The following is a 14600-nucleotide window of genomic DNA, read 5'->3' as shown; positions in this document are numbered from 1 at the left end:
TGCCATATGCGATACGCTGGGGGTGTCAATGTAATCTTAACAACACCCCCAGTTTGATCGCATATCGCGGTGCGATCTGACAGTTCGCACAGGATCGGATCGCACAAGTGTGAACCACTGTTCAATCCGATCCTGATGCGGCTGAAAAATGCCTCATGTGCGACTTTTGTGCGGGTGCAGTGCGAATTAAGCCATACAAAGTGTATGGCTGAATTCGCACTGCACATCCGATCGCATGTAATGAAGGAGCAGTGCGCTCTGATATTACATGCGATCGCCGCACACGCCGGAAGTGTGAACCGGCACTAAGGGCTAGTTATAGATTTGGAAGGTTGCTTGTCAGCTGAATTGTGAACACCCCAATGAGCCCCACTGACATCTAGCCACAGTAAAAGGATCATTCATGCTCCAACAGAAAAAAGGAATGATCCTCCAACTTGCCAAAGGCATAAACATCAGTGACACCAATGCAAGAAGTAAAATGTCAAACATTTCTTGAATAAAGTTAGGATTGAGACACATAGAAGGAAAAGAAAATATCCCCTTTATACAATAACCTGCTAATGGCAGTCTTTTTCTAGAAAATAGTGCTATAGACATTTTCAGAAACAAATAAGGGAAGTATTTCCAACACATCATTAGTCTTCTACATCCACTCACTAAGGTTAGTCTCCGGAGACAGGGTCAGGTAAAAACCACCTCAGCTCTGGACCGATATGGCATAAGGAATCCCCAGACAATTTGGGGGGTGATTTACCAACACTGGAGCACTCAGAATCTGGTCTAGCTGTGCATGGTAGCCAATCAGCTTCTAACTTCAGCTTGTTCAATTAAGCTTTGACAATAAAACCTGGAATCTGATTGGTTTCTATGCAGAGCTGCACCAGATTTTGTACCCTCCAGTTTTAGTGAATTCACCCCACTAACCTAGCCTGCATAGTAAAGTGGGAAACAAACAATATTATTTCTAAGGGAACACCACTATAGACAATAAACTGGGAATTTTTGCTGCTTGGCTAACCGAAGAGCCAGTAGATGACTAAAGAAATGTCGAGAAAATCAGTACTTTCGCAGAGCAAACGTTAGTAAAAAACAGGTAAACCTGTGCTTGTGGCTGACTAAAGAGACTACCATAGTTTACCTCAAGCGGCTAAGTGAACAGCTTGTACCACTTTAGTAAGTTTACCTAGTTTAAAGCAATAAACCCTTTATACAGTAGGTGATACGTCATCTCACAATTTTCCAAGAGAAACTGACACTTGATGCAACTGACACACATATACTATACTGACACCTGAGATGCTTGACTGTGGTGACACTTGACTCACTTGACTATAGAGACTGCCTATGAAGGTTCTTATTTACCCAGGTCATGGTATGGTTAGTTGACATGTACTGTATTGTTAAATAATTAAGAGAACATTACAGTTGAATTCAACAAACTACTACAAGCAACACCTTTTTCTTGACTGTAGTGAGACCTGAGACATTTGAGTTTAACGTCACCTAACACACTTGACTGTTGTGAGAAGTGAGCCACTTGAGAAGGGTCAGAAACATTAAACCCGCATGACTCATTTGACTGTGCTGATGACACCAGAGCTATATAAACCCCTGTGACTAGGAAAACGCAGCAGGATTTTGGCAAACTCGTTATTGTGGTGGAATTGGAAATTTTCCAGTTGTGATCACATGTCCTTTGCTTATCAACAAAGATAGTAATGATTACCAGGTCAGTGAAGGCATGGTGATCACATGGCTTTGTTGATAAACAAAAGCTATTTGATTATATATAGTCCTACACCCATGTTTTTTTTAGCCCCTTTCACACTTGTGCGACTTGTCATGCGATTTGGGACTGCAAAATCACATGGCAAGTCGTTCTCCATTATTTCCAATGAGTACCATTCATATCTGTGCGACTTGAAGTCGCGCAGACTTCAAGGTAGTCCCTGCACTGCTTTGGCACGATTTTGAAGAGTTTTAAGGCCAAAGACTTTCAAGCCCAGTCAAACTCGCATCAAAATCGCGGCAACAAAGTCGCTGTAAAATTGCGCAACTTTGAAGTTGCACAAGTGTAAAAGGGGCCTTAATTAACAAAGACATACTGTATGATCATAAAGTTGTTTAATCCTACAAGTCACATGTCTGTAGTGACAACTGATCTACATGACCCACTTGATTAATATGAAGAGGACAAGCAAAAAGAGCCATGGAGGAAAGGAGGATAGGAATATGTACTGTATGTTCTAATTTGAAGTACACAGAGAGTTATTGAATCTGGCCAGATCAGAAACAGGTAGTCCATCTATGAATAATATTCTTCATAAACATATTAATAACTGAGCACAACAACACACATACCATGGTTTATATATAGCCACTGAGGTCTATATATAATACACAATAATATGTGCGAATTGAGCATTTACTATAGTAAGGCAAAGAATTTCCATCTATCATGCTAAGTAACTTGTTTTTTGGAGCAAAGCAATTAAGACCAACTTATCATCGCTACAGGGGAAGGAGACTCTCAAAACTGAGGTCCAAAGGGGCTAGAGATGGAGTCCCAGGGGATAGTGCCAAAAAAAGAAAGATGTTTCTCTTCTGTTTCACCAGACTACAGATGAAATCAACAATGAGAAACTTTGCAACATACAGGCCTTGCTGCCCACATCAGTTCAGGGAAATCCATACACCAAGCACTAAAAAAACACAAGGGTTCATCAGCCTAGCACATTATCATAAGACCTTTTGCGGTAAAAGAAATAAAATCCAATGTACTCAAAAAAGTACACAGCTGTAAGCATAAAATCAATTCAGTCCTAATGCTTAAACGGTGCCCATTTGCTGGAGCAAAGCTTAAAGAGGTTGTAAACCCTCCAAACACACTTCAGCACATTGCAATCCTCGTTATTAAAGATATTCATTGCTGCCTTTAAAAGTTTCCTTACTTGTTTAAATCTGCTCCCTAATGCTTGATTACGTCACCGGCGCATGCGCTTTCCGTCCTGCGAGTCACGGCACGCTGTTAATGGGGAGACAGCACACAGAGCGTGCCGTGATTGCAGGACGGAAAGCGCATGCGCCGGTGTACAAAAGTTCTGCTGTCTGCGGCACAGCTTCGAAGACTCGCGAGACTGGGCATTCATGCAGAGCTTCCTGGTTTTCCCCTTGTCACACGGGGAGTAAATCAGGGCTTCATAGAGACTCCTATAGCGGTGTTCTGTCAGCCGCAATCATCTGCAGCTTATAGCCTCAAATTACATGGTCAAAACAAGAGGTATAACACAGCGGAGCTTGGTTGCCATAGTGATGTCGGGTTGAGAAAGAGGCTTGGATAATGCACTGTCACGCATGCCCGAGATTTAAGCAGGGGAAACAATGAAGGGCGGAAATGACATCCGAAGCTAAAACAGAGAACAGTACTGAAGATGGCGCAGCCTAATCCCGGAAGAAACATTCTTTACATTCTTTAAAAAATACTAAGTAAGAAGCAATTGTGCATACATTATACTGTACATTGGTTGTAAATGCATTTTCATATCACAGTAGATGAAAATCGCAAAAAGGAAGGCAGAGTTTACTTCCTCTTTAAGCGTTTCAAATGACGATGCCTTCTTCATCAGAGATAATATCATCCCTTCTTTGCAGTCTATATATATATTACATACAGAGAATGCCTAAAATTAAAAACCCAACCTAAAAAGGGAAGGGAGCGAACATGCAAACGGGCACTTAAGGAGCATTAACCCCTGTAAAACAGCAATCCAGATCTAAATAGAAAAAAATGTGCTAATGTCAATACAGTGCTCCAAAATAACAGAGTAAACAACAAAATAACAGTGCAAAGCAGCGACTTAACCATGTGATATCAGCACAGTAAAACAAATATAAATCAACAAAGTCGCATATAGATTGTTTAAAAATACAATATGATGAATTAAAAGTTGCACTTACATCCAATAGGAAATCTAGAGGCCAACTGCACAGTCTTTATTTCTGGCAAAACAATACACCTGCACTTCCAGGATCAGTGTAAATGCGATAACATCAGCATCCAGAAGAGCCCTACGTGTTTCGTCATGGATGACTTCCTCCGGAGCACCGTAAGCACGGATGTATTGTTTTGCCAACAAGAAAGACTGCACAGTTGGCGTATTTATCTCTTATTGGATGTAAGTGCAACTTTTAATTTATTTATTAACCTAGTAAATAATTTTACACTATTGGAGCATCGTTTTCCCTTTATACATTTGTCCATGTGAATTTAGGTGGCTGGTCTGGAGTTGAGGAGAGACAGTCCAAGGTCCATAGAGGGGCATACAACATCTCACTGATGGCTGTGATTATTGCTTGCTTGACCTTTCTAGAGATAGAAGGTCAATGAGATCTGGTAAGCGCCCTTATTATCAGAAGTGGTGGTATTCACACAAGGAGTCTTTTTCACCTGAGGTGTTGGGGCTCTGAATGAACTGTTAAAGATAACTGCCTAAAATATATATATAAATATATATATATATATATATACAGTATATATATATATATATATATATATATATATATATATATATATATATATACATATATATAATATTTGCGTTTTACTAATTGTTTTATGTATGTCCCACTTTTATGAATGGGTTTTAAATTTTAGGTATTTTCTGTATCCACTATATATAGACTGCAGAGAGGGGGCGAGATTAGCTCTGTTGAAAAAGGCAGTGCCCTTGAAACACGTATGCTAAGCCCCTGTGGCAGTGGATCGTTGAAGGTTTGAGACTGAATTGATTTTATGCTTACAGCTGTGTACTTTTGTGAGTACATTGGATTTTATTAATTTTACAACAAATGGTTTTACGATAATATGCTAGACTTGTGAACCCTCTCTTGTTTTTTTTCAGGTCTTGGTGTATGGATTTCCCTGAACAGAAGCAGGAAGCAAGGCCTGTATGTTGCAAAGTTCCTCCTTGTTGATTTCTTCTGTAGTCTGGTGATAATGCATTAGGCTAGTGCACCCTCTCTCTTCGTTTTTTCAGTTAAAAGATAACGCTACTTATACATCTAAAACAAACGTCATGTAAATTGTCATGCAATGTTGGGTGCCACCTCTGAAGCTTTAAAAATATCTCAGATTTGAACATTGTGATAATCCTAACTGTATTTCTCAAACAAAAAAGTTAGATCACAAGACACAAGTAGAGAGTCCATAGTCAACAGGTGAATGAACAGCTGACCTTTGACTCTTGAAGAGTATTGATAAGTTCCTCATTGTCCAGGATATTCCCCTCCGATGTAAAAAGTAGCTTTAGTATTCGATCCTCAATCGCTTTTAACTGGTTCTTGTCAGAATTTATGCGGATAATAAGCTGGTTTCTCTGTTCCTCTAGATCTGGTCTTTCAATCCTTACAACATCACTGAAAAATGTATATCATAATAAGTACTTTCACACATATGATATATGTTTCCATAAAATAAATAAATTGACTCAAGAAGATAAATGATGATATGCTTAGTGTGTCACCAAGCTTTTCCAGATTGTGTAGTATCTGAAAAAAACACTGCAACATAGCCTGAAAATCCCTCAAAAATAGTGAAAAATGTTGCATATGTTAAATTACAGTTAGCAAACATTTGTTGGAAGTCACTAAGGTCTTGGCTGAAGATCTTATTGCCTTGCATACAAATTCCACAAGCCCCCTTTTTTAACAATGTTTCTGGTTTCTGATAGCACAGGCAGATGTGCAGTTGGTAGCAAATTTCTGGTTCTGTACAGAATGATATTGCATGATAGCAGTAAAAACTGTCTTATATTACAGTATATATAATATGTATACTATTACAGGAGTCTTGAATTAAAATTCACAGAGGTCGAGTTTGTAAAATGTTCGTATGGCAGAGGTCCGAACTTCATGTTTGTGCTATAAAACCTCACAGCCCTCTTTTACAGCACAGTGCCCCCTTCACACACCACAGTGTCCCCTTTACACATCCCAATGCCCCCTTTACACATCACAGTGCCTCTTTACACATCACAATATCCTCTTTACACATCACAATGCCCCATTACACATCACAGTGCCTCCTCTACACATCAGTGTCCCCTTTACAAAGTGCTCCCATTACATCCCCCCCATTTTGTTAGAACAGAGGACGGGAGCTTCACAACTTATTACATTAACAAGCGGGTGATTACCGAATCCCACCCTCTGACCCAATATGCAGCACCTCCTATCCCCTCACACTGTGAGGATGATAGTGTCGGCCAGGCAGGGGACAAGAGAGAGAGAGTATAACCAGGCTGATAAGTGGCATGGCCACAGTCCGAACAGGACTGTTATTGGTCTGGGTCCAGACAGCGGTCTGCCATTTAGTGAACCCTGCTATATATACTGTAGTCCACTACTAAATGGCAGGGCAACGGACAGTGAGGTTGATTTACTACAGGCAAATAGACTCTGCACTTTGTAAGTGCAGTTGCACTTATTATCCCCAGAGCTTAGTGAATGTAGTGAAGCTTCTCTTTGTAAAGAACACCCAATCAAGAGCAAGGGAAAAAAAGCAGCATTTTTGCTAGCATATGATTGAATGATGGAAATCAGCAGAGCTCTACCTCATTCATTAAGCCCTGTGGAAAATAGTGCATCTGCACTTGCAAAGTGCACAGTCTATTTGCCTTTAGTAAATCAACCCCATTATTTCTGATATTTTCATTTATAAAAATATAAACAGTGAATGCACTGCTGTGCAATGCAGAATATTAAAACAGTTATACAGATTACCAATTTAGGTGCAAATCTTTCTTGACCACAGGGTAATTGAAAATGAGAAGTATTTCAGCTTTTCAATTTGTTGCTTGTTTTGTAGATTTTAAAAAGCTTAGAAAATGAACATGATAAAGGAGGTGGATCCTCTGAAACGACGTTGCGGCCCGCCCTCTCCACTGCTTGTCTGGTCCTCTGCCGGGTTCCGTGGAGGAAACGGCAGTGCTCAGTGATGTCATTGCCGACTTCCGGCACCGCGCCGCTGATGCCTCGGGGTAGGTGCGTTCGGACCCTGCCCTGCATCATCTCACCTCCGCCCCTGGTACACAGCGGCACATTCGGTGCTGGCTCACTGGCTCCAACGTCACTCTCCAGTCCATCACGCTTGGGGATATTCTTTTGATTGTCTGCATGCTGACGTTGGCCTGCTTTTATGTAAGTGCTCGTGAATAAATGCTGTTTTACAAATTTCCACTTTCAACCTGGCGCCCTTGTTTTTTCTTGTCTAGAAAATGAACATATCTGATGTATTTTCTCTTTTTTTTTTTTGGAGTTCTGCTTTAATCTTTAGATTGCAGATGCCTTGCGGTTTAAGAATGGTTTAGGTGCCTTTTTATTAAGCTACCTAAAATAAACACCCCCTATAATGATGGTTTAAATTGAAATATGTTTTTTTTTTTTTTTAGCTTCCTCTGGATCAAATATGGGAATAAGGGTTTTAAGAATGTAAAGCAAATCTTTTTTATATATGGTTGGACTCAAGGTATATGTAAAACTAAGTTACCTTAGCAGCTGATCCTCAAGGCCAGATCTGGTCACAGTGAAATTGATTACGGTCACTTTAATGCACACCTAGATAAAAAAAGATACACATTGAAAGGCAAAGGTATTTTGAAATATCAGAAAAAAAGTGTCTATATTGTATATACAGGAAACAACTGGTAAATATAGCTAAAAATACATGTATAACCTTTGACAACATTGCAAGTAAGGTCAATAGTGAACATTGATACATAATAACCAATTAGGAATCAGATATCAACTTTCCACGTCTTAGAGCATTCTTTCTAGAGTTGATTTTCAGTTGCTATAAATTGCTGCATACCACTACTATACATATTATGATATTAAAAACCCTTTCATGTACTCTCTATTAATTTTAGGTTCAGTGGTGCTGATCCCCATTTCTGTCACATGTTTCTGCTCAGTGGTTCTGTTTTGCAGTACAGGTTGTAGGGCTCCTTTGTTCTTATTTAGGTGGTCAAGCCTGATTAAAGCTGCCTTATGCTGCAGCTGGAGGAAGCTGTCAGGACAGCCTTTCTTCAAGCTGTTGCAGCCATGGTACACAGGTTTCAGTGGGCCTTGAGCTGATTGATGACATTTAGAACAAAAGTAAATCTGTTATTTACCCCAAATCAAGAAGAATGTTTCAATTTAAGGACAAACCAGAATATAGGATACGGTCATTATACCCAAATGTGATCAGGTTTTCATAACATAATCCCATAGTATGTGAGACATATGACATTATTTGTATTTATAGTAGTAGCCAGAATTCAGTTCTGTTTTTGTAGTGAAAATGACAAGAGCATGTATAATCTGTTGCTAAAGGCGACAAAGTCACTTATGCATGAGAAATGTTTATAGAGAACACAGCAGTACATATGTGGGCTCTTCCGAAAAATGGTTTGGTTTGCATGTAATCTGCTATTTGCCACACAACTGTTATTTCATTTTAACTATGGGCTCAGCTATAAGGGTGATCTTTAGTTGCAAAAGCATTGCACAACACCATTCATTCTATTAATATTATTCACTGTCAGGGCTGGGCTCCTGCTATTTTCTAGCAGCTCTTTATTTCAGTGCACAAAGGCTGCTCAGCTGTCTGTGAATTACCAGCCATTCACTGTTTCCACATTGACTCCCCTGGTTACCATTGCCTGCCTTATTAGTCCAGCCTACAGCCAGCCCCTCTTGGCTATTTAACCACTTCAGCCCCGGAAGGTTTTACCCCCTAAATGACCAGGCCATTTTTTGTGATACGGCACTGACAATTTTGCGGTCATGTGATGCTGTACCGAAATAAAATTGATGTCCTTTTTTTCCTACAAATAGAGCTTTTTTATGGTATTTGATCACCTTTGCGAATTGCAATTTTTGCGCTATAAACAAAAAAGGCTGACAATTTTGAAAAAAAATATTTTTTTTACTTCCTGCTATAAAACACATCCAACAAAAAATTGTAAAAAATCTAATTTCTTTATCAGTTTAGGCCAATTTGCATTCTGCTACATATTTTTGGTAAAAAAAAAAAAAATCCCAAAAAGCGAATATTAATTGGTTTGCACAAAAGTTATAGTGTTTACAAACTATGGGATAGATTTATGGACTTTTTATTTATTTTTATAGTTTCTATTAGTAATGGCAGCGATCAGCGTTTTTTAGTGGGGCTGCGACATTACGGCGGAAAAATCTAACACTGACACTTTTTGGGGACCAGTGACACCAATACAGTGATCAGTGCTAAATAATATGCACTGTTACTTTATAAATGACACTGGCAGGGAAGGGGTTAACATCAGGGGCGATCAAGAGGTTAAGTGTGCTCCGAGGAAATGCTTTCTTACTGTGTGGGGATGGATTGACTGCAGGAAGAGAGAGCTCTGTGTTCCTGATTATTAGGAACACGCAATCTTTCCTGTCTGAAAGAACAGCGGTCTGCCTTGTTTACATAGGCAGATCGCAGTTCTGTCATTCTCCTGAACGATCACGGCCTCCGGACCCGCTAATTGTCTCCCGCTGTGTCTAATCAGCGGGTCCAGTGGCGCGCGCGGGCCCCCTAGAGCCCTTCTGTTGATGAAAACCTGTTCACATTTGGGTATAATGACCGTATCCTATATTCTGGTTTTGTCTTTAAATTGAAACATTCTTCTTGATTTGGGGGTGAAAAACAGATTTACTTTTGTTCTAAATGTCCTCAGAGCGTACAGGTACGTGATTTTGAGCTTAAGGGCCGCCCTGCTGCAGTAAATGTAAGTGGAGTGGTAATTAAGTGGTTAACCACCAGCCGACCAGCCGCTGTAATTTTACAGCCGCAGGTTGGCCGTATTACGCAGAACAACGTACCTGTACGTCGCTTCTTGTAACAGATAGTGGGGGTGCATGCGCTCTGCTGAGGGGCGCACGTGCGCCATTTGGCCAGAGAGGGAGCCAATCAGCAGGTCCCGCGATTGCGATCGCTCCCCATGGAGGCAGAACTGTTCTGTCAATGATGAACACAGGGATCCTGTGTTTCTTCAATTTAGGAATACAGGTTTCTATATTTATCCAGTGAGTACAACCCCCATACAGTTAGAAAGCACTCCCAAGGAGCACACTTAATCCTTTGATCGCCCCTAGTGTTAACCCCTTCCCTGTCAATGTCATAGTACAGTAACCATGCACATTTTTAGCACTGATTACTGAATTAGTGTCACTGGTCCCTTCAAAAGTGCCAGTTAGGTGTCCACCGCAATGTCGCAGACCCACTAAAAATCGCTGATCGCCGCCATTACTGAAAATAAATAAATAAAAATTACATAAGTTTATCCCCTAGTTTGTAGATGTGATAACTTTTGTGCAAACCGATCAATATACACTTATTGGGGATTTTTTACTAAAAATTTGTGGCAGAATACATATTGGCCTAAATTGATGAAAAAATTTGATTTTTTTATTTTTTTTTATTGGGAGATGTTTCATAGCAGAAAGTAAAAAATATTGTTTTTTTTTTTTTTTGTTTTTTAGAATTGTCACTCTTTTTTTTTATAGCGCAAAAAAAAAAAAAAAACGCAGAGGTGCTCAAATACCACCAAAAGAAAGCTCTATTTGTGGGAAAAAAAAAGAACATCAATTTTATTTTGGAACAGTGTCGCACAACCGTGCAATTGTCAGTTAAAGTAACACAGTGCCGTATCTCATAAAATGGCCTGTTGATTAAGGAGGTAAAACTCTTTAGGTCCTTGCCCTCCCGTGGTCAACATCTCCAGTGTGTTCCTGCTGCGTTCCTGTGTATGACTTGGCCTTGCTGAAGTCTCTTCTAATTCCTGCTCCTAATGTTTGGCTCCTGACAACACTGACTTCTGGTTCCCTGATCCTGGCTCGTCTGATTACCAGCTCTGTCTTCCCAACCCTGGCTTCTGTTTTTGACCACGTTCCTGAACTGTTGCTATATTTGCTATTACATTAATGGTGTGATTTTAACTGCATTTTCTGTCTCTGCCTGGTTTATGGTTCCTGACATTCACCCTGACTGTAACATCATCTGCTTATACATTGTGCATCATGCTACAGCAGGGGTGTCAAACTCAAATTTAATTGCGGGCCACGTCAGTATTTTGGTTGCCCTCAAAGGGCCAGTTGTATCTTTAAGACTGAATTTCGAGAGCACCCACCCTTACCCCCTTACATTAGATGTCAAGAGCCCTCCTCCCCCCCCAACATCAGAAGTCAACAGTCTCTCACCCTCCCTTACATCATAGTGCAACCCCCTTACCTTGCTGCTGCCAGGAAGAAGCTGGAGGGGGAGCTGGGAAGCAGAAAGTGCAGGGTCTGAAGGAGGGCCAGAGTTAGCTGGCAGAGTCTGCTGAATGCTGGGGCTAGGGGAGGCAGAGATGAGGGATGCTGTGGCTACATAGAGAGGCACAGGATCTGTAGGAGGAGCTCTATCCCCCTCTCTGCTGCCAACTGCTGAGAGAGGACAGGGCAGAGACAAACCTTTCTGAAGCTGGACAGAGAAGAGCAGGATCTGGCAGAGGAAATTTGTCCTCTCTGCTGCTGACTGCTGAGACAAGGTGGGGTTGGAGATGAGGAGACACAGATGAGGACACAGCTGCAGGAGAGGTGTGAGGGCCACATGAAATGACCTGGAGGGCCGGATTCCGCCCACGAGCCTTGTGCTTGACATGTGTGCTACAGGATAGCGCATAAATGCAAGTAACCAAGTAATGCTCGCTAAGTCATATAAATAATCACCAATGTATTTTATGATTAAACTCCTGTAGTATGGGAGCTAGGGCCTTGTTCATTTTCATCAGTGCAAATTGTTTTATGTGTTTGACTGTAGAACAAATCATTGAAAATTCCCCTAATAAAAATATAATCAATTTACATAGCTGAACATTTAGCTGAAATCTATTGCAATTGCCATACACCAGAAGATATTTAATTTATTTTTGCAACTTTTCAGTTATGGTTATGAATATTTGTCTATGAGCATGTGTGACTCCACTAAAAAGGTCAGTGCATCTATTCGGGGAAGAATATTCGTATACAAATATAACAATCTGACAACTCAGTGAAGCAATGGCTGCTGCAGGCTGCTGTAAATACATATAATCTTCCAAATCAATTATATTTAATAACACTGACTGGATTATTATACACAAAGCACAACATTGACTTAACAAGCTAGGCTCAAAATTAATTTCAGTTCAAGGTTTTTTCATACTTATTTTCACAAATGATATGTACACAGTGTAATGACGGCTGCCTTACTTTCTCTGTCTCTGGAAGATAGCCTGCTGGTAGACAGTTTAAGTTTCCAACTTTCCGCAACCAGTTGTATCGTGTTCCCCGCATTAGACATACTGTATGCATTATTGAAATCAAACCTTGCACTAAAATGCAAGATCTGTCTATTACATTCCAACCCTCCCTCCTTTGCTTCCTCACTGGACATGTTAATGTTATGGTCCTTCTACTGAGATTATGGGATTGTTGAGTGACCAAAAGCTTGCGATTAGATGCTCCAGGACTATGCAGAAGTGTTTTATCATAAGATTTGGAAGGTAAGTAAGGTAAGTAAATTAATTTTTAACTGTCGAACCACAGGTTGTTTATTCGACTATAACACGGCAATTATATATGCTGAGATGGGCTGGAATATAAGTGGGCCTTGCATTTTATTGCAAAGTCCAACTAATGAACAAAAAAAAGTAGAAACTCTAAATAAATAAAGCATAAAATGCTAAATAGTCTTTAAACTGCCTAACACTTACTGTACAGTCAAGATTTTCTCTGTATTGATAGGTAAACTTTGTGGTAAGCTCTGTAAAACCTAAGCTTTTAATTACAAGGCAGCCAATACAGAATCTCTGTTTCACTCTCTCTCTCTCGTTTTCTCTCTCTCTCTCGCTTATAAGGCAGCCCACTGAAATAAATGGGCCGCCTACATGCATTACGCAATAATGTGAACCTAGTTTCAGATTCTTCACATCACTATCCTTTTTATTACATCAGTGTTCTCAGCCCCCCTGTACATTACAGTCCTCAGCCCCCTTCACATTCTTGTCTGCGGCCCCCTTTTTTATTACCCTCTACATTAAATTGCAGTTTTCAGCCCCTTTCATATCACCCCCCCCCCTCCCCTTCACATTCCTGTCCTAATCCCCTTTATAGTACCCCTCCTTCACATTGCAGTCCCCAGCCCTCCTTCACATTCTTGTCCTCATCCCCTTTATATCACCCCCCTTCATATACCTGCCCTTACCCCCTTTAAAGCACCCCCTTCCATACCTGTCCTCATCCCTTTTATAGCACCCCCCTTCACATAACTGTTCTCACCCCCTTTATAACACCCCCCTTCACATTCATGTTCTCATCCCCTTTATAACACCCCCTTCACATAACTGTCCTCACCTCCTTTACAGCACCCCCTTTACATAACTGTTCTCACCCCCTTTATAGCACCCCCTTCACATAACTGTTCTCACCCCTTTTATAGCACTCCCCTTCACATTCATGTCCTCATCCAATTTATAGCACCCCCTTCACATAACTGTCCTCACCTCGTTTACATCACCCCCCTTCACATAACTGTTCTCACCCCCTTTACAGCACCCCCTTCACATAACTGTTCTCACCCCTTTTATAGCACCCCCCTTCACATTCATGTCCTCATCCCCTTTATAGAACCCCCCTTCACATAACTGTTCTCACCCCCTTTATACTACCCCCCTTCACATTCATGTCCTCATCCCCTTTATAGCACCCGCTTCACATAACTGTCCTCATCCCCTTTAAAGCACCCTCCTTCACATTCCTGTCTTCATCCCCTTTATAGCACCCCCCTTCACACTGCAGTACCCAGCCCCCCTTAACATTTCTGTCCTTATTCCCTTTATAGCACCCCTCTTCACATTCCTGTCCTCATCCCCTTTATAGCACCCCCTTCACATAACTTTCCTCACCCCCCTTTACAGCACCCCCTTCACATAACTGTTCTCACCCCCTTTATAGCACCCCCTTCATATAACTGTTCTCACCCCTTTTTTAGCACACCCCTTCACATTCATGTCCTCATCCCCTTTATAGCACCCCCTTCACATTCATGTCCTCATCCCCTTTACAGCAACCCCCTTCACATTCCTGTCCTCATCCCCTTTATAGCACCCCCCTTCACACTTCAAAATTTAAATAAAAACAAGTGACTTTGACTCACATCAGAAAACCGCCAAACTCTGAATGGAGAACTGGTGGCTGGACCTTAAGTAAAGTGCAACTGAAGCAAATAGTCCATAAAGTGCATATGAAGCATAGAGCAAAAGACATTTACATAAAGTGCCGCCATGGACTCAGAAAACGGCCATTTCGCGCTATGTACATCATCAGGAGCACTGAAATATAACCTGCTGTGCCCATATATATATATGCAGCCCTCACCATGTATCAGATATATGAGTGTTTGTATATTTACAGTGATTGCACGCAGCTGTTAATTGACCAATTGAGCGCTGACATCACATTATTTTTTATAGTCGGTTGTCAGTATTTGTAGTTCTCATATTCACAGACCT

The 14600-nt window shown here is 40.8% G+C and overlaps 1 protein-coding gene across 1 annotated transcript in view; it reads right to left on the bottom strand.

Annotated features, from left to right (window-relative positions):
- DNAH6 (dynein axonemal heavy chain 6) overlaps positions 1-14600 on the bottom strand; it is a 473665-nt gene that overhangs the window by 106784 nt on the left and 352281 nt on the right. The window contains exons 58-59 of the mRNA XM_082248007.1: positions 7550-7617; positions 5238-5418 (exon numbers count right to left, since the gene is read on the bottom strand). Coding sequence (XP_082104133.1) covers positions 5238-5418; positions 7550-7617 — 249 coding nt within the window. The remainder of the gene's footprint in view (positions 1-5237; positions 5419-7549; positions 7618-14600) is intronic.

Source organism: Pelophylax lessonae (assembly GCF_965119305.1).
Source record: "Pelophylax lessonae genome assembly, chromosome: 1".
NCBI classification, from domain to species: domain Eukaryota; kingdom Metazoa; phylum Chordata; class Amphibia; order Anura; family Ranidae; genus Pelophylax; species Pelophylax lessonae.
The sequence above is the reverse complement of the archived record's forward strand: the minus strand, read 5'-3'. Positions and strand labels throughout refer to the sequence as shown.